Genomic DNA, 20741 nt, shown 5'->3' on the forward strand with positions numbered 1-20741 from the left:
AGGCTGGCAGATGGCATGGTGGTTAAGGCACTGGATTCCCACATGGCCGACCATAGTTCAAGTCCTGGACCTGGGCCTTGCTTTCTCACTTTCACTCTGTCTCTGTACAGTCAAATGAAAAATAATATTAATAAATAAAGTGAAATAATTCTTTAAAAAATAAGAAACATGTTGTTTTTAAAAATATGTAACTTCTACTTTCTCTTCAAACATGAAAGCTTGAGGTTATTAGAAGTGGGGGAAAGAGGCAGAAATAGAGACAAGTTTTTGTTGTTCAGCAAGTATGCAGGGCAGACTCAGGTTTAAGCACAGATGTTGCAAATCCAAGCCTGTTCATCCTCTGCTCTGTGCTGGCCCTCTATTTGTCTCTCAGACTCACTGGAACACACAGATAATGACCACTGCTGGTTGGTATCATGTTGATATAATTAATTACTCTTGTAACATGGTATGATTTTATTTTTTCTGCTAAGTGGCTGTGAGGGAAAACCATCAGTGATGGGATGTCACTGTTTTTGTCTGTCCCTCTGTCCATTCTCCATTCACTATCTCACCTCTATAAAGAATCCTCTTCTTTACTCCCACCCAAATTTGATTCTTCAAAACTCAACCTCAGAAGCCCCCCTCTAAGAAGAAGCCAACTTCATTCCTTTTGATTGGAACCATGTAATCACAGAATTTCAATGGTCACAGAACATTCACTCATTAGGTTTTCAATAAGCATTTAGTAAGCACTTGTCATGCGCTAGAGTTTCAGCATCAAACGTCATGATCTCTGGTGTAATATCTATGATGTGACTAATATGCACTGTGTTTATGATGGGAAAAGCTATTTTGTATGCACAGTGAATAAATGCAAATAAAAAAATAAATGAAATTTAAATATCACACAGACTATTAAAAAAACTGATTCATCTTCCTTTTGCTACATGAACTCTTTAAAATGAAAATGAATAGAGATAACTGAATAGCCAAATTAAAACAAAAAAGAAAAAGAAAAAGAAATGGTGGATCCATTGTGAAGACAAATATCCAAACCATACAGATATGATAAGAAATATAAGGATTGATTTTTTTTCATAATACAATTTTGAAGTAAAGTTCTTGTCATAAAAAAGATATTGATAAGTTTAACCATTATAAAAATAAAATATTCCACAACCCAAAGAATATCATACATGATATCATAAACAAACAAGCAAAAATTTAAAAAAAGAAGATATTTATAGCTTGTATCACAAACAAAGGAATAACTTCACAAAATTTTTAAGAATTCTTGGGACCAGCAGTTAGTGTAATGGCTATGTTGCTGAACCTCCATGTAGTCAACCATGGTTTGAGTCCTGGACCCGGTGGCTTAAACCCATGCCAGGGGTGTGTGTGTGTGTGCCCAAGATCCCAAGAGGCGAATGGAGGAAAAGGGATTGTGGCATGGCCATCCCCCTTGGAGGGTGAATTCTTGCTTTCTCTTTTTTTTGGAGAGGTTTTTGCTATAGGGCGCATGTGCTCGCCAGACAGACAGAGAGAGACAGAGAGACAGAAAGTGAGAAATCACCCCCAGGGGGGATGGCCACGATGCAATCCCTTCTCCTCCATTTTCTTCTTGAGATCTTGGGCAAATACGCACACGCGCCGGTATGAGTTTGAAGCCACTGGATCTGGGACTTGAACTGTGGTCGACTACATGGGAGTCCAGCAACATAGCCGGTATGCTAACTGCTGGTCCCACTTCTTGCTTTCTATCTCTCTGACTCTCTCTGTCTTTCTGGTGAGTGCATGTGCCCTATAGCAAAAACCTCTAAAAAAAAGAAAGAGAATTCCTAGAAATTGAGATGAAAAGGAATAACAACACAGCCAGAAATTCATCATAGGTCATGAACAGATGATTCATAAAGATAGAAATACAAGCAGTCTTCAACTGGATTTGAACAACATTTCTCATCCTCACCATTTTTTTGTCCACTCCACTCCTAAGAAGAGAAGTCAAATTTAAATCACACTGAAAAATCATTTGTCCTATGTCAGGTTGCCATAATACAGAGCTTGACATCAAATTTGTTGGTGAAACTTTAAGGACCCGACATGTCAATCATTGTGAGTAAATATGAAAAACAGGGTCTCGCCTGTGGTGTGGTGGTAAAGCAGCTGGCTCCCACATGGCTGACCTCTCAGTTTTAGTACTGGTTCCAGAGGGTTGAAAAACCCACCGGTGTCCAGAATCTCAAAAGAAGGTGAGATGGAGGAGAAAGAATCATGGCATGACCATTCTCTATGGAGGCGGGGTGCTTTCTTGCTTTCTCTCTTTCTCTCACCCCCCTCCAGTGAGTGTATGCACAATCTGGCAAAATTTAAAAAAGAAAAGATGAAAAATGGTACAACTTCTATGAAGATACATTTACTCTTTAATTTAACAATCCACCTACTCGGAAGCTTCTCTGTAGATATGCATAGAAGAGAAATTAATTTAATTATGGTATAGCCACACAACCCAGCTTTCAAAAGAACAAGGAAGACGACTATGAACTGACATATCCAGGATACATCTAGGATATATCAGGTGGAATGATATCCGGGATATATTAAGTGGAAGAACACAAAACGGGATGCAGAGCAGTGTGTACGGTATGCTTCCTTTTATATAATATTTGCTTGCATGGTTGGTTTGTACAAAGAAAGACTGGAAGGATGATGTAGAAACCAATAAAAATGGTTATCCATGGTATATGGGGCTTGGGGCACAGAGGTAGGAGAGAGACTTTTGTGTTCAAAACAATAAAATTTCGGCAGCAGTGGTGCAGAGGTAACACAACTGGACCCGCACGGGAAGGCCTGCGGTTTGGGTCCAGGGCCTGTCTCTGCACACCAAGGCAGGCTTGTGCCTGTAATCCAGCTGAGGCTGGGGCTAGATCATGTTGTTTCCTACTGACATTTTGACGATTCTCTCTCCTTCTCCCTTTCAGAATAAGTAAATGAACAGACATTAAAAAAAATCAGATATTGAAAATGATGCCTGGGCTAAATTCTGAGATCCTCTCCAAATAGCACAAGCTGCTGAATACTGAAGCATGAGACTTGAATTCTCAGTCATCACAGCATTTGTTCACAGAGTAACTGAACATCAAGCTTCTGAGTATCTGGAAGATACCTATTCTGGCACAGACCCAAAATGGGGAAGGAAGACATTTACTCAAGATCAGCGAGGAAATTATGGTCTAAGAAGACACATATGTACGCCAAATTGAGTATTTGGGTCTCTCCACATATCTCAAAGACTTCATGGGCACTGTGGTGCTAGGAATGATACTGGCACAGCTCTAGGCCTTCTTTAAAAATATGAATCCCATAGCCTTACCTTCTGAAGAATCCTAATCTACCTCAGCTCTCTGGAGAATGGACAATGCAGAATGAAAGGGTCAAAGTGACCTATTACAGGATGAGATAATGGACCAAATAAACCAAGATAAAAGAGAAGTTTTTATTTTGTTTTGCTTTGTTTTGTTTTGTGTTGAGGTTTTTGCCTTAGGGCACATGGGGTCTGTGGAGAGAGAGAGACAGACCTTGAGAGGGAAAGTGAGAAATCAGCCCTCAGGAGGGATGGCCACATCCAATCCCTTCTCCATTCTCCTCTGAGATCTTGGGAAAACACACACATGTGCTCAGCATGAGTTTCAAGGCATCAGGTTTAGAACTTGAACCATGTTTGGCCATGTGGGAGTTCAGCAATGTAACTTCTACACCAACTCCTGGCCCCAAAAGAGAAGATTTTTTTTTCTTTTTTCATTTTTTTTAAGTGAAAAAATTGAGGATAAAAGATAAAAAACTATATGACACTTTTGAGGGCTAAATGGAGGAAGCTGGGAGCCAATCAGGAAGCACTTCTCTGCTGATACAAGATTGAGAGGAGGTTTGGCCAATGAAAAGGATGCTGTCTCGTTTTCTAATTAAACTCCTTAAAGGGTGTGTGGATTTATTAATTTATAATAAAAATTTCTAGTCTTATTAAAAATAACCCCCACCCCCCCACACACTCCTGATCTAACCTAACCACATTTCGGGTTCTCATGTAATTGAATCTTAAAACAATGATGCTGAGTGATGCTTGGGATATTGCTATTTATTGTGAGAATAAACAATCAGAATAAAAAAAAAACGCTGCAAGTCTTGTTTCAGGGAAGTTTAAATCAGTTCTTTCTCACTTACACTGGATTTTAACAACAGATAAAGATAATATGATGTTTCCCTTAATCAAATTGTAAAGCCCTGGTAATTTATGAGGGAGGGAGGTTTACCTTTCTGGGGCTTTAGCTTCACATTACTTTGGCATACAGTATTTAAGGTCGTTGTGTTTTCCACCTTCACACCCTGACATCCTCAACCTTAAATTCTTTAAATTGTTCTTTTCCCTTTGCCCATTTAATCTAACAATACTCATATTTACCAGTAATCTGCAGGTTAAAAACCTTGTCACATCTATTGTCAAACTGAAATAGCTCCCGAGAAGAAAACAAGGTGGCATTATGGGCAAATGGAATGGACACTCTGAAAGGCTAACATTAGTTGGTTGTGAGTAAACTAACTTTTATCCCAGGTGGCAAAGTCTGTAAATGGCACAGCCAGAATGAGAACAGGGTCCTAACTCTTAGTCACAGGTGTTTCCAACACTCCCATCCAGCCCAGTGACACATGGCTATGGTTTTTAGGTTCCAAGAAGTTCAAAGAGAAGAGTCAATCATGTGCTTTGCTGAATATCACTTGACATTTTCTTAACAAATCTCCAGGCTGCATTTTAGGAAGAATCCTGTTTTTCACTTGAGCACATCTGCTTTCTTGTATAATAAGAGTGTCCTTTCTAGGCTTTTGGCTAGTTAAGGAAGGCCAGTTGTGATGAGAAAATGCTTGAAATGGTCTTTTTCTCAATCCTAAAAGTTTAAGAATAGGAGCCAGAAGGTGGCATGGTGGTTTGGGCACTGGACTCCCACGTGGCTGACCTGTTTGAGTCTCAGACCTGGTGGTTTGCTTTCCCACTTTTCCTCTCTTTCTTTGTCTCTCTCTGGTGAGCGTACATGACCTATAGCAAATTTAAAATAAATAAATAAATAAAATTATTCTTTTTATAGAAGTGTCTAAGAACCACTCTACACAACCAGGACGCATCCGTTCCCTTCCTCCCAGACCTCAAAAGTGTGTGCATTGCCTTCTCCTTTTGCACGCTATAACAATTACTTCTCGAAAGACTTTTTGTGAATACTGAGCCTTTCTTTTCAACCACCCTACTTCTTCAAGAGAGCCCCTTCTATTTACCCCAATGTTTTTAGTCTTCAGCTTGTTATTAATTTTCCTTGTCTTAACCATTCTGTGTGAAGAGTTTTGTCAAGGGGCTCTTTCCAAATGTCACTATGAGTTCTTAAGCCAAATATGAAACTCTTAGGTCCCCAAGGAAACCCAAACACCTGTTGATTACATTTTTCTTCAATTTTTCTAACTAATTGTAATTTACCTACTTCAATCAGAGCAGTGTGAGGATTGAATGTCCTCAGGCAACTTTCAAATCTGTACAGGATTTCTGCTTCCTCAGGGCACATGTTCTCTGAGAGAAATGAAATGCTAATAAGAGACCAAATGTGCAGCAGCCTCAAATAACCCATGCTCTGTGTTACCACTCCAGACAGCCGGCATCTCCCTAACACACTCTGACAAAGGCACAGGGTGCAGAATCCTCAGCCAAGTCTTAAAGGCCCAGACAGGAGCAGGATTTTATCTTTCAAAGCCCCTGGAGGAAGACCATCTTAACCACCAAATTAGGGAGCTGGACCAGGGCCTGATGCACCTGTGGGGCAGGCAGGGGTATTTGACTTGCTACAATGTTTTGACATAAACATATGACAGCTTCTTCCTGCCAGTGAACATTTCTGATACTCAAAGGTTAATCTTCTCTCGGTTTCTTCTCCTCACTACAGACATTTGGTGCCAGTTAACACTTTGTTGTTGGGGGCTGAACTGAGCACTGAAGGGTGTTTAGAAGCATCCCTGAGCTCTGCAAACTAGATAGTAGTGCCCACATCCTCTGAAATGGGACAACCCAGTGTGTCTCCAGACATTTCCAAATGTCTCCTGGGGGATGGATCACAATTGCACTGGTTGGATGACTCAGCATGGACACTACATGTGTTACTCAGATTATGAGTACACTTCTGTAAAAAAGTCACCTTTGAACATGCTCATAGAGCTTCAGAAATGTCCAGGGCTTTGGAAGCCACCCCCTGCCCACTCCCTACCAAGTTATACTTTCTTCTGCTGCTTCCATGTGAAGCTGAAGGCATACACACAGTTTCACAAGTGAAAAGGCACCTGATTCGTTGCTTATTTATTTAGTCTTAGATCTGCTGCTAAGTTTTCTTTCAGTCCTGGCAGCCAAAGACTGCTAATTTGCACAGCATTAGGTATCATTTGCTCCTTCCACCTACTCTGCATCAACCAAGGATTTGTTTTTACTTTGAAATTCTACTTTGCAAGCTCCCTTTTAAATGTTTTGGGCTGCAGCCCATTTGAACTCAAGGAGGTAACACCAGGGGTGCTATGGTAACAGTGGTGGTGGGGGGAATGTCTATCAAAGGGTGACACACTCTGGGGGGGGGCATTGCTTCCCTCCAGAATGTCTCATTAGGGTCCCCAGACTTGGCCTCCATCTCCTCCATATCCCACAGTCCAATTTAATTGAGCGGCAGCCTCGCCACGGCACACTGCTCTTTCGACAGTAGGGTAAACTCATTCTGTCTGTCATGACATTTGCTTTCTTAAGGGCCTCACAATATGCAGCTTGAATAATTAAATGCAGGTCACATCACAGCCTCCCTTTTCAAGCCTGTCTGAGAGCACAGTGGGTTCTTTCTGCTGGTTAACTTCTGACCATGTGAGTTTTAGAAGCTGGTTGGGGTTTTTGTTGGTTTTGTTATTGTTTGTGACACCTTCTCCACTAAAACCCTCAGACCTCAGCCTAGCACACATCCAATGTGAATAACTGAAAGGGCTATTGGATTTTCTGACGATGGGAAAAGGGTAACAGAGAGAAACTGGAGACCCTGATTCTGGAAAGGGTCTCAGAACGGCTTGCTTGTCTACTTGTCACGGTCTGTACTTTCCATTTGTCAAGCAGGAAAGTTTAATGCTAGGAGATGGATCCCCTGGGCATATGTCTGTTCCCCTCGAGCTGGGATGGGCTTGTTAAAAATACAGCAGATCTTTAAAATGACCCAGTAGGAGAGAGGCTCCAAGAACGACTAAAGATAACTTTTACCTGCAGTGTCCATTTTAAACAATAGAGTCCTCTGGGGCATCTTAGTGATTATAATGAGTGTGGATTTAGTTTAACCCAATGCTGATTTTGCACATTACAGAGATTTGTCATCTTTAAATAATGTGCCAGATGAATGGTTTAAAATAGATGCAACTTTGTGTGAATTCTCTATAATATAGCAAAATTTGATTGCTCTATTAATAGCCAAAGTCCTTGGCCTTGAGAAGGCAGGATGGCAGCATTTTTAAAATCCATCATTTCTGCATAATTAGTTGTGAATCTCTAAATATTCAAGCTGAAGAATTAACCAGGAGCTAGAGACATTATTCCTTAGAGTCCCTTTTAATATTGTTCCATAGTCATCATTTCCTCATGTTTTTCTAATTACTGCAAAACCAATTGTTTTTAACTCAACTGCTCTGGCTCTTTGTAATTCGTTAAATGTAATCACCTTCAGATGACAAAAATGTACTTCTTGTTCAGGAAGCTGCAGCGTGATTAGATGAGCATTACCAGGTGGCCAAGGGATCCCAGTTCTAATGTTTTGCATATTATACCTGACCATTGCATTTTGAAAGTATAAGGCTTGAGCAAGGTATATTGGGGTGACCCGTAGGCCTTTGTGGAGTTCTAATCGAAGAAGTAACTTTATGAAAACCAACAAGAACAAGAAATTATGGTTCTTCACTCTCGAGTGGTCAATGATATGGCCTTAGGCAGTAGAACACAATTTTGGGGTGCCTGATGACTTTCTCTCTCAGATCTCTTTTTCTTCTTAATGTCTTACTATAAGCATCTAGGAAACAGGGCTGTTCACATTTCAGTGTCTAGCACTGGTGTAGATACAGCAGGAGTTGAATAAAACCAAATAAACTAATACAGAGGTCAAGTCTCTCCCTTGCTTTTATTCTCTTCCCCAATCCTCTTTATTTACTTACCAGTACTACTTGAAGATTTTCAAACAATAAACATGGGAAGAACAAAGGTTCTAAACTTTTATTTCTCTCAGAACGGGGGTATAAGGCACATTCACCAATAAGAGTGATTTTCTCTGACAAATTAGGGTAAAGAACAGGAGAATCAAGCCTTGAGGCATGGGACTATATAAACAAAACATGATGATTCTCAGATGCCACCAACAGCTCCCATGAAGGCCCATCACTGAAGAATTAGCTAAAATTTATATCCTTGAGAAAAACTGGAAAAATGGATTCATTACTTTCTTTAGCACAATCCTCAGAGAAGGAGAAATGTGCTTACTGGATTTCTCTCTGTGGGTAGCTGCTCTTGATCTTCCTTCTCTGGACAAGGAAAGGCTCAAGTGGATAATAAATGTGCACACAAGGTGCTAATCAAGGCCTTAATCAGTGTAGTTAGTTAGGTGATTTTTATTTAACACACATTTATTAAATACCTGTGCTAAGTTCAGATCATGAATGAGAAGCATTCTTGGTACTAATGAGTGAATTGAATAAGCAAAGACATATGTAAAATATCAAGCAGCAAGTGATAGGAATCAGTACAGGGTATTTCAGGAGAACAGAAAAGAAAGAGTAAATGGGGATGAGACTGCAGTTGGCATAATGGCTATGTCACTGGACTCCTATGTAGTCAACTGGTGGTTCAAGTCCCAGATCCGGGTGCCTCAAACTCATGCCAGGTGCCTGTGTGTGCATACTCAAGATCCTGAGAGGAGAATGGAGGAGAAGGAATTGTGGCATGGCCATCCCTTTGGGGTGTGATATCTTATTTTCTTTCTGTCTGTCTCTCACTGTCCTTCTGGCGAGTGCACACACCCTATAGCATAAACCTCTCAAAAAACAAACAAAAGGAAAAGAAGAAAAGAAAAGAAAAGAAAGAGCTTTGAGTGTGGGTGATGAGGAAGCATACTGGAAGACTTGCTGGAGGAGGTACAGTTTGAACTGAATCTAAGGAGTTAGGTGAAAAGTTAGAGAAGAGTGTTAGTATGAAAGTCATTCTAGTGAGGTGGGGCTACATGGGAAGAGGAGCAGACACCCTTAATAGAAATGGTAAAAAAAAAAAAGAGAGAGAGAGAGAGAGAGACTGGAGAAGCAAAATCAAGGCCAAGCAGGGTCTCTGAGCCTTATAAGAGAAAGAGACTGAATTAAACAAAAAACATTCAAAATTATAGTTTTAAATTTTAATTTGTGCAAAATGTACCATTTTATCAGAAATAACTCAGAACCTTGTTGTAAAGTGTACCTTAAATCAGAATTAATGAGTATGACTTGTGAGTCAGACATTAATTTATTCAATATAATGATTTTTATTTAGTATCTGATTTTACATTAGGTCTGTTATCAAATATTTGACATTGTCTTTTTCCTTGATAAGTGAATGAGCTTAAACCATTTCTAGTAAGTAAATTTAACTCTGAGTCTTGGGCAAATTACTGTTAGCTTGGTGGTGCCTGGTTTCCTCATCTGTGAAATGAAAGTAAAATGTCTATGTTGAGGACTTAATGAGAACAACTTATGAAGAAAAATCTGGCTCTATATAATAGAATTGCCAATAGTAGGTATATTGAATTCAATGGACTGGAAGTAGAATGATTTGACTGTTTGCAGTATTAAGAGTAGAAATAGTTTATTACCTGTTGATGATAACAGGTATAGTATTCTCAACTGGACTGGTCTGAGAAGTATTTTATGTTGCGTTAATTCTCTTTACAAGCCACAGGATATATAAAGGCTGAATGTTTTAAAAAATTGAGAATTAATAATAATAATCTAAAAAATGATGAAAAGCTATTTGAGGATGATAATGTGGATAGTAATGCCTTTGTCTTGACTGATATGCATGGTAATTGTGCTGGAAAAAGAAATGTAACACACTATAAAGATACATGTGATTAACTGTAATATAAAAAAGTTATGATAATAATTAAAAAGAGTATATATGAGTTTAATAAAAAAAACCATAGAATAGAATCCATAGAAATGAATCAGAAGAAATATGTGTAACCACGTGGGCCTCTGAGATGAGCAAATGTTTATGCAAATGTGGGGATTTAACTCTGCCTTGCTGCTAAGACTAAGAGGTAAGCAATCTGAGAAATCTGGGTTCTATTCTCAGATCTTCTCAGCACAGCCTCCTGGGCAGAAGGTCTACTAGGCCCTCACCTTACTTTTGTAGTTGGTTTTGTAAAACATTTCATTGAGGTATAAGTGACAGACAAAAAGCTATACATATTTAATTTATACAACTTGATAAGTTTGGGGATACACATAAACCAGGGGACTGGACTTTGAAAGTGATGGTAAACCACTCTCAGAAAGTTTTAAGCAAAGGAACGTGATGGGCTTTGTCAGAGAGGGCACTTTGGTTGTGGTCTGGGTGAGGTATTTGAGAGGATAAGAGTAGCAGTGGGATGACTGGACAGGGCAGAAAAGATAGGGAAGGGGCAGATTTAGGAAGCATCTGGAAAAGAAGGCAGCAGACCTTCGGGATGGTCAGAATGTGAGGGTGAGACAAAGAAGAGTCAAGGATAACTGCTAGCTTCATAGTTTGTGCAGGTTGAACATCTCTAATCCTCAAACCCCAAATCCCAAATGCCCCAAAGTCTGGAACCTTTTGAGCATTGATAAAATGCCACCAAATGGAAAATTCTGTATCATTCTGCACGTGTGATAGGTCATAGTCAAAATGCTGTGATACAAAAACATCATGTAAAGTTACCTTCATGATATGTGTGTAAGGTGTATATGGAACACAAATAAATTCTGTGTTTAGACTTGGGTCCCCTCCCCAAGATTTCTCATTATGTGTATGCAAATATTTCAAAATTTAAAAAAAGTGGAAAATCTGAAACACTTCTGGCCCCGCACAATTCAGATAAACAACACTCAACCTGTATCCCCTAAAAGAATGGCAAAACATTTGTTTAAAATGGAGAATCTGGGAGGTAGGGCATATTTCTAGAGAGAAAAAGCAAAGTTTTAGTTTGGATCTTTGCCCGACCTGGTGGGATGGTGATGATAGTGGGAGTCAGGCAGATTAATCAGAAGCTTGGGGGAGCTATCTCTGCTTTTTATCAGCCAGAAGTGAGGCTCCTCTCCCTCCTTACCCAGAGACTGGGACCTCACTGCTGCGGCTGCCTGGGTCTCACCCTTTCCTGCATTCTGTCACTGCTTGCTCTCTCCTTCCCTTTCTCACATGCATTCTCCAAGGTCCTGCAGGAAATGGGCAGGGATATTCGTTATACCCAGCGTGGCAAATTGGGATGGGCAGCTCTGTGGAAACATCACACAATTACCCCTGTACACTACTTCAACTACTGCACCACCTACCCAGCTCCAAAATCCTGCTACTGCAGCCAATGCTTACACCTTTTCAAGCTTTTTGGACTTTCTGAGCATTTTTCAAAGTCAAACTAAAGAAACCAACTCTGTAAGAAAAGTTGTGTATTTACTTTAATATTTTGTAAGCCCATAGAAAGGGTTTGGAAAGTAGGTATCTTCTGCCATCTGAAACTAGGGAGTGAATGGAGGGCAGGGCATAGGCCACCCTACTTTAAAGGGCCAGTCCCCAGTCACTTTTGACTGGCAAGATGAGTGGCCAGGGAAGGAGTGGGGGTATCGGGAGGGTTGATGGGGAGGCATAGGTAAGAGGTAAAAGCCTCTGACCATCATTTCATAGAAACCATGGGAAACAGATTGCTACCATCAAATGTGCTTGGCATGCAAAGGAAATTTCAGGACCCAGAGAGGAATGGTGTGTTTGAAAAAGACAAATTTCATGCTGCAGGTAGGGGACTTATTTAAAGTGAGAGGCAAGAGAATGAGGTGGCCAATCTCGCTTTCATAGGCATATACGATGAAAGCAAGGCCAGATGGTGACTTGGGGGAATAGTCTCCATTGAACACCCAAGGCACTCATTCCTTTCAGTGTTTTTCTCTTGTTTTTATCTTTTTTATACCACCTTTGCCAACATTTAGAAAGTTAATGGTGCTGCATCCATCCTAAATGTTTCTTCCTAAGGTTTTAGAAGCCAGCACACACCCACAGCCACACCAGCTGTCTGCATACAACATTTTCCTTCTTGGCAGTGTCATCACCAAGCAGGGGCGATGGCTGGTGGGGTTAGCAAGGTGTGTAGATGACATATTTCTGGCACCAAGTCCACGTTTAAAGTCAGAGAGAAGGATCATCTTGCTGGCGGTGCTGATTCCAGAACCTAAGCACCTTCTCCCAAGGAGCACCATTTGCCCAGAAGCTGAAGCACAGAAGGAAAACAAAGCCTGCTCCTTTCAAACAGGGATTTGTTCTGGTTGGAGGGAATAGAGTAAGCAAAGTGAACATAAAAGAGAAAAGAATTCATGCTGGGTCTCACTTCATTTTTCAGAAAGAGAAGGAAAAAAGTCAAAGAGCAAGTGTAATTTTCACAAGATCCACAGCCAAATGTAGCCTAATGCATGTTCATTATTGTTTTGGACAACTCATTTAAAACAGCCTTTGCTAATGTTTGAATAAGTTCTCTGATAAAGTGAGTTCTCATATCCAGGTACTCATTTATACTCGGAAAATTTGTTTTAATCTTGATCCTTTTTCAGGATGCTTCAAACTGTGTAATTTTTTCAGTTTGTCAGAGGGTGCATGTGCTCACAGGAGACAGAGGGAGTGAGTGAGAAAGCGAGCGAGAGAGAGAGCAAAGAGAGAAGGGTGGAGAGAGAAAGTGAGAAAGCACCTTCCATGGGGCATGGTCATTTGTTCTGGTTGGAGGGAATAGAGTAAGCAAAGTGAACATAAAAGAGAAAAGAATTCATGCTGGGTCTCACTTCATTTTTCAGAAAGAGAAGGAAAAAAGTCAAAGAGCAAGTGTAATTTTCACAAGATCCACAGCCAAATGTAGCCTAATGCATGTTCATTATTGTTTTGGACAACTCATTTAAAACAGCCTTTGCTAATGTTTGAATAAGTTCTCTGATAAAGTGAGTTCTCATATCCAGGTACTCATTTATACTCGGAAAATTTGTTTTAATCTTGATCCTTTTTCAGGATGCTTCAAACTGTGTAATTTTTTCAGTTTGTCAGAGGGTGCATGTGCTCACAGGAGACAGAGGGAGTGAGTGAGAAAGCGAGCGAGAGAGAGAGCAAAGAGAGAAGGGTGGAGAGAGAAAGTGAGAAAGCACCTTCCATGGGGCATGGTCACACCATAATCCCTTTTCCTCCATTTCTCCCAACCTTTGAGATTTGGGGCACTCACACTCACATATCCAGCATATCCCTTGGGTTGCTGGGTCTAGGAATTGAACCACTCAGTAGGCCATTAGGATCCAGCTCCCTTAACCACCATGTCACTGGCTGCCCTAAATTGAATTTTTTTTTCCAAGTTGCATACATTTATGGTATTCAACATGATGGGATTTTTGACTTTGTTTTGTAACAGAGAGGGAGATCAACAGAGAAAGGCACTGAGATAGCTCTTCACACCACAATCTACCCCCAGTCAGTTGTTTCATTCCACAATACGAGCCCCACTACTAGAAGGAGGGGCAAGATTGGATGTGGAGATTTTACCTCTCTTTTTAGCAATAGGCAACATAGAGGATCATGGATTTCCTCCTTAGCAAACTTCATTCACTTGACTTCTAAGACACTATACTCCATGGCCCCACTGCCTTGTTCCTGCTCAGTTCTTTTGCTGGGTTTTCCTATTCTCTCTCACTTCTGAGGTTGAAGGACACAGTTCTAGGTTTACACATCCTCCTTCTTCTCCTGATCTCATTTTGTCCCACAGCTTTAACTGCTGTCTACACACTGAGGACACTCAGATTGACATCATCTCCAGACTCACACAGCCAACTACCTACCCACCACCTCTAATCTCAGGCTCATCAGCACTTCAAACTCAGCATGAACAATAGAACTCCAATGCATCTCCCCAAACCCCAACTTCCTTCAGCAGTTCTAGCCCTTCTAGAGCCAGAGTCTCCAGTCTTTCAGTGAATCATGTTGTATTTTTAATTAGACCTAGAATCAGACCATTCTCACCTTCTCAGTTGTATAATAAGATACATGTGACTACTCATATTTAAATTAAAATTAATTAAAATAAAAACTTAAAAAGAGAATAAAAGGAATGATTCAGGTTAAGAACTCTTAGGAAAAACTAGAGGAAAGTTAAATGAAAAACTTCAGTTTCTTACTCAAACTAGCTGTATTTTGAGTGCTTAAGAGCTCTGTGTGGTCAGTGGCTCTGGCATTAGCCAGTGCGGACATAGCACATTCCCATGATGGCTGGGGGGTGAGAGGGTCTGTCAACCAGTGCTGCTCCCTCTGCTCACTGGGATTATGCTGGTCCAAGCCACTACACTAACATTTCTTGCCTGGATGACAGTAACAGCCAGAGTGATCCCCCCGCCCGCCTTATTTTGAGAGACTTTTTGCTGTAGGGCATGTGCGCTCGCCAGAGAGACAGAGAGAGAGACAGAAAGTGAGAAGCCATCTCTCAGGGGTAATGACCATGCCACAATTCTTTCTCCTCCATTCTTCTCTCAGGATTTTGGGCATGCATGTACATATACCCTGTGTGAGTTTTAAGCCACCGGGTCTGGACTCAAATTGCAGTCAACTATGTGTGAGTCCAGTGATGTAACCATTACACCATCTGCTGGTCCTCATAATGATCCTTTTAAAGCATCTTAGCTCATGCCACTCCTGTGCTTTGAGTTGTCCAAAGTCCCATGTGTGTCTCTCAGAGTAGAAGCCAAGCCCTCCGAAAGGTACTCAGAGTTCTAGGAGTTCTGACCTCCTCTCCTTAATGCGACCTCATCTGATCAGTCTTCTCACTTGCTCTCTCTGCAGCAGTCATGCTGGCCTTTGTTACCTGGGAGAGCTCCTGCCTCAAATCCCCTGCCCTATCAAGAATGCTTTTCCCCAGATACTCTCCTGGCCCACTCACTTCTCCTTCAGCTCTCTGCTTATAAGTTACCCTCTCAGGGAGGCTTGTTCTGAGTGCTCTATTTTAAATGGTAACATCTCCTTTCATCTCCCACCCCCAGCACTTCTGCTCTGCTCTTCCTTACCCTGCCCTACTTTGTCTTTTCCATAGCACTCATCTCCTTTGAACAATCTGTATATGTTTACTTGTTTATTGTACCTATTGTTTAATGCCTGACCAGAGCCTTTGTCCATTTGCTTTGTCCACCTCTGGAATGCTGACTCCAAGGAAGCTTTCAATAAATATTGGCTCACTAGTGGATAGACGTTTTTGAGCGAGAAGGGGGCTGGGAATCATTCTCAGATGGGCAGCTAAGGAGTGGTGAGGTGAAGTAATTGTGGACCCATGATGCAAGAAACAAAGGATTAATGGGCAATTCCTATATGGTAGATTAATCTCACCAGGGTTAGAAATGCCAAGTCTCTCTGAAAACTGGAAACACACATGGCTGCTTGATTTCATTTTTTTTCAAAGCAACATAGCAGACTTGTTTTTAAAAAGAAAAGTATGGGGACCAGCAGTTAGCATAATGGCTATGTCGCTGAACTCCCATGTAGTCAATTGTGGTTCGAATCCCGGACCTGGTGGCTTAAACTCACATTAGGTGTGTGTATGTGCATTCCCAGGATCCCAAGAGAATGGAGGAGAAGGGATTGCAGCATGGCCATCCCCACTGGGGGAGGAGGAGTGATTTCTCGCTTTCTGTCTCTCTATCTCTCTCTGTCTTTCTGGCGAGCGCATGTGCCTTATGTGCCCTATAGCAAAAACCTCTCCAAAAAAAAAAAAAGAAGAAGAAGGAAGGTATGCTTTTATCATCTAATTTCTAAATGAATATTTGACAAAAAGTTGATTAGTAGGAAAAATAATAATTCTTCATTGCATCATTAAAGTATTTCTGACAAGACGATATTAGAAGAAAAGCAGGCTCCAGACCACACTTTGTGTTAGGGTTCATTGCCCCTCTGCGATCTGTAAGGCAGTACCTAGGGCTGATGACTTTTCTTTTGCCAATTCTGATTCACAGAAAAAGATAGTGAGGGAGCTTCAACCTCACAAACAGATCTGTTTCTAATGGCACAGCTAACAGGTCCAGAGTTACATAGCATGTTAGCAAAGAGCCCGGAAAACTCCATCTATGGCTCGACGGATGACTAAACTTGCCAAAGCATGTAATTAAGAGCAAAGTTATCTTTATAGTCATTCCTTCATTATTGAGATAACTCAATTGAGGCTCTTTTAGAGATGCTACATTTGGAAATACAATCTTACAGACTATACTGCAATGTCATGAAGATTATACCAGAAAACAAATTGATGTGCGTAGACAATCTTCCGAACGTACCAGAAAATTAGATCTCAAGAGAGACATGGAGCTCAAATGTAAAGTCAGAGGAATGGGGGCTGAGCACAGTGAAAGGCATAATCAGCGGCTTCCCAGGGAGCAGAGCCTGCAGGTCCAGTGTGCTTGTGTGTGTTACCTGGCGTGGCATTCTGCATTGTCTTCACTAACTTCCCCCTTCCAGCTCCAAAACCAGCATTTCCATAATCTGGGTCACTGTCCCTATCACTCCCGCCACTGGCAGAGTAGGGACATGTTCTGCGTACCTCATCCTAATGAGTAATATGATACTGTTAAGATGACTCACACAGGTCAAAGTGAGGCAGAGCATCCTGTGAGGACGTGAAGCATTTGGCTGTGGTCGTGTGAGGGAAGTCCATCCACACCGCACCCCCACCCTACAACTCTGGCTGGCTGGTTTCTCTGCTTGCCGTGAGGTGGCATGCCAGGCCCATTGTCAGGGCTGCAGAAACAGGTCTGCATTAACAACTGCTCTGCCACTGACCCGGGCTCAGGAAGGTCCCCACAGTCACCTGCTCTGCATTTTGTACACTTCTTTATATAGAAAGGAGCTTATTTCTGCCCAGTGCTTATTACAAGCTGTTGTTCCAAGTCTAACAGTTTATTTATTTAACTGATCTCATCATTGGCTTTTGAGTATCAGAGAGTATTAAAAACATCAACCTTGGGAAGAAAAGAATAAATGTTTGCTAACTTATCACTTTCTTCCAGGCCCCAAAAGGACAGTAGCCTTTAGGAAAGTAAGCAGTTGCTGACTCTGTATCATCCTCTAATTTACTGATAGCCAATGGCCCAAGGAATCAGCGCCCCTTCTTGCTCACAGGCACACATAAGCCTGATCCTCCAAGGATGTCACTGGTGTGGCAATAATGCCATGTTCAGGAATGACTGACGTAGTTGGTACTGTCTGAACAGATACTCCCTCTGTACACCTAAGTAGAATAGTGGATCTAGGAGCACATCTCCTATGTGTCGAGTTAGGGGTCTTTGATTTCAAATTAAATCTATCACAAAAGTGGCTACCGAATTCACTTTTTTTTTTTTTTTTGAAGATGTTTTTGCTATAGGGCGCATGTGCTCGCCAGACAGACAGAGACATAGAGACAGAAAGTGAGAAATCACCCCCCAGGGGAGATGGTCACACCGCAATCCTTTCTCCTCCATTCTCCTCTCTGGATCTTGGGCACGCACGCACATACGCCCGGCGTGAGTTTAAGCCACCGGGTCCAGGACACGAACCATGGTTGAATACATGGGAGTCCAGTGACATAACCATTATGCTAACTGATGGTCCCCAGAATTCACTTTTCACAGTCAGGGCCAACAGTTATACAGCACCCTCCCATCGGCCTCACCCTCATCTGAGTCTCTGTGGCACTGTCTTCACCCTGTCTTCACTCCCCTGCCCCCAGGCTGGCAGCATTTTGCTGGCTTCTGTGTCCTAAGTACCAAATCAGACACTGAGTGAGTCTTTGGGACCCTCTTTCATGTGTGTAAACTGCCATATTAGAGTCTATTACTATAGACTATAGAATAATAGTCCACCTATCTCAAACAGTTCAAGAGTGGATGCACAGAATGAGTCTCTAAAGTTTTCTCAGAGGTTGGGGATTACATCTCTCTCTCTCTCTCTCACACACACACACACACACACACACACACACACAGTAGGAAGTAATCTCCTCAGCTGGGTTATGAACTCAAGCACTCACTCACTTCCTTTAATCCTTCATTCATCTGCTTGTTCACCCACCCAGCCAACAGGTGTTCATTGAGTACTTACTCTATGCTGATCAGTGTGCTAGGGAGGATTTAGGGGTACAGAGCTCAATATTGGTGATACCAATAGACTGGCTAGGATCATATCTCTGAAGGATGACAAATCTAGTGACTATGATTCCAGAGAAATCTGTATTCAAAGTTCCAAAAGGACTCCAGGAGCAATTTCTGGGTACAATGAGATGCATTTTCTCTTCACTGCATTCAATGAACAGGCCTTGTGTTGGGTACTGGAAATAGAGAACTAATTCTTACTTTGAATTTCTCCTATCTGGCAGTCAGTGAGGCATAGTTTAAGTTCCAAGGCACTGTCAGCATATAAAGCTGGTGCAGGATGACAAGAAGGGGGCCCAGACAAGAGCACATACTGGTGGATGTACATGTTGTGTAAGGAGTGCCTAGCAATGACCTGTAAGGGAGACAGATCCCCTTTAGGCTAGCACTAACTTCTTTTTTTCGCAATGACCTGTAAGGGAGACAGATCCCCTTTGGGCTAGCACTAACTTCTTTTTTTTTTTTTTTTTCCTTCTTCTTGAAATTACTCAGATTTCTTTGTTACTGTCACCCACTATTGTTCTGAACTGTTTTTCCCCTTTCCAACTCTGGGGGTCTTTTAGGTTTCCTTCAATATCTTTGGTTTCCTAAGCAAACACTAAGTCCCCAGGAGCTGTGGTAGCAACATTTTGCATAGTGGGTATGCTGGTCCGTCAGACTCTGCATCACCTGGGAATTTGCTAGATACATTTAGATCTCACTCTGTGTACCAAATCAGACACTGTGTGGACATGTAGGCAGTGAGATGTGAAGTCCTTCAGGTGATTCTGAATCTTACCTACATTTAGGAGCCACTGATTTGGAGGTGTCTTAACTATTCATGCTTAACCTAAGGCATGACGGAATGCACGTTTGTTTACTCTTTTGCCTCTCAGATCCATGTCTTGTGAAGGTAGCCATTTGGGTATTACATAAGGATTCAGACAGTCCAGTTCAAGTCTCATCTCCCTTGTGCCCTATCACCGTCCAGCATGTCTCTGGAGTTGGTGTACTCTGCTGTAGGCTGGTGCTCTGGGCCCAGAGAATTTCTTCTGTCTAGGGTTCCAGTTCTCATCTTCATACTGAAGGGCTCAGGCTGAGAGAAGGCACAGCCACACTAAGTGGGGTGACCTCAGATATGGGTGGATTTTGTATTTCCTTATCAGAGTTGGGCAGAAACTATAGTGAAAATAGTGCTGGAGGCTCTTGATGTCAAAATTGTGGGAGTCAAAGGCAGCAAAAATGGGAATGGCCAAGGAAGGGCAAGAGGCTTTGGCAATTGACCCATATATCTTTTCTCCATTTTTCTCACTGGGAGGTACCACCTGCAGTGGGCCAGCCCCAGGATGAGCTGAGAAAAAGTGAACATACTGAACAGGGTCAAAATAACCACCTGGAAGGAGGAAATGAAAAGAGATGCCAAGTAATCCCTATGGCTTTGGCCTAGCGTTCTTGAGAGACTCCCACCACAGAAGGCCTGTATGTGGCATTGTCATCTTAGGGTGAAAGAAGAACCCAATACAGAAATGCAGGAGCCTAGAGAAGCAGGTCTTTATTATTGACCCTGGCAAGTCATGTGACCACTCTAAACCTTAGTCTATTCATCTCTAAAAGGAACAGAATTATATTTAATTTTCCTGTCTCAGTAGAGCAAGGTAAAGGTTAAAGTAACTTCTGAGATAACAAAAAAATAGAAAAAAATTTATCATTCTAAATGATGTCCTTATTGGGTTGGGAGAGTGAAGGTTTTTCTGCAAAGTTTACCAGGGGATGACCTATACCCCATTATCTTGATGCAAAGCAAAAGTACTTTGAACTCCTCAGAATAAAGATATCTCAAGAACCCACAGTGGCCCTTTATAATTCAGAGAAAGGGTGACTCTCAGATCTTGGTTTGGACTCAATAAGCCAACAGCAAATTTGATTTAGAATTAAATCTATCACAAAAGTGGCTACAGAGTTCATTTTTCATGGTCAGGATCAGCAGGTGTATAGCACCCTCCCATCAGCCTCACCCTCACCTGAGTTTCTGCAGCACTGTCATCACCCCCCCAGGCTGGCAGCGTCTTGCTGGCTGCTGTGTCCTCCGTACACCTGAACGATGAGCAAGTCTGAGGCTGTGGCAGCGTCTTGCTGGCTGCTGTGTCCTCCATACACCTGAATGATGAGCCAGTCTGAGGCCGTGGCCCTTCTTCAACCTGCTTTTGGGAGCTGATCTTTCCTAAATGAGAAAGTGTGTTTGAAATCACAAATTAGCTTTCATCAAACTTTTACAAGTTCAGGGAGGGATACGGGGGAAACAGTCAATTAAA

The 20741-nt window shown here is 41.7% G+C and overlaps 1 protein-coding gene across 1 annotated transcript in view; it reads right to left on the minus strand.

Annotated features, from left to right (window-relative positions):
• The window catches only part of NCKAP5 (NCK associated protein 5), a 732277-nt gene that overhangs the window by 42997 nt on the left and 668539 nt on the right, over nt 1-20741 (minus strand). Inside the window, exon 15 of the mRNA XM_027772766.1 lies at nt 20451-20650. Coding sequence (XP_027628567.1) covers nt 20451-20650 — 200 coding nt within the window. The remainder of the gene's footprint in view (nt 1-20450; nt 20651-20741) is intronic.

This window comes from Tupaia chinensis, unplaced genomic scaffold (genome assembly GCF_000334495.1).
Source record: "Tupaia chinensis unplaced genomic scaffold, TupChi_1.0 Scaffold000296_1, whole genome shotgun sequence".
Lineage (NCBI taxonomy): Eukaryota > Metazoa > Chordata > Mammalia > Scandentia > Tupaiidae > Tupaia > Tupaia belangeri.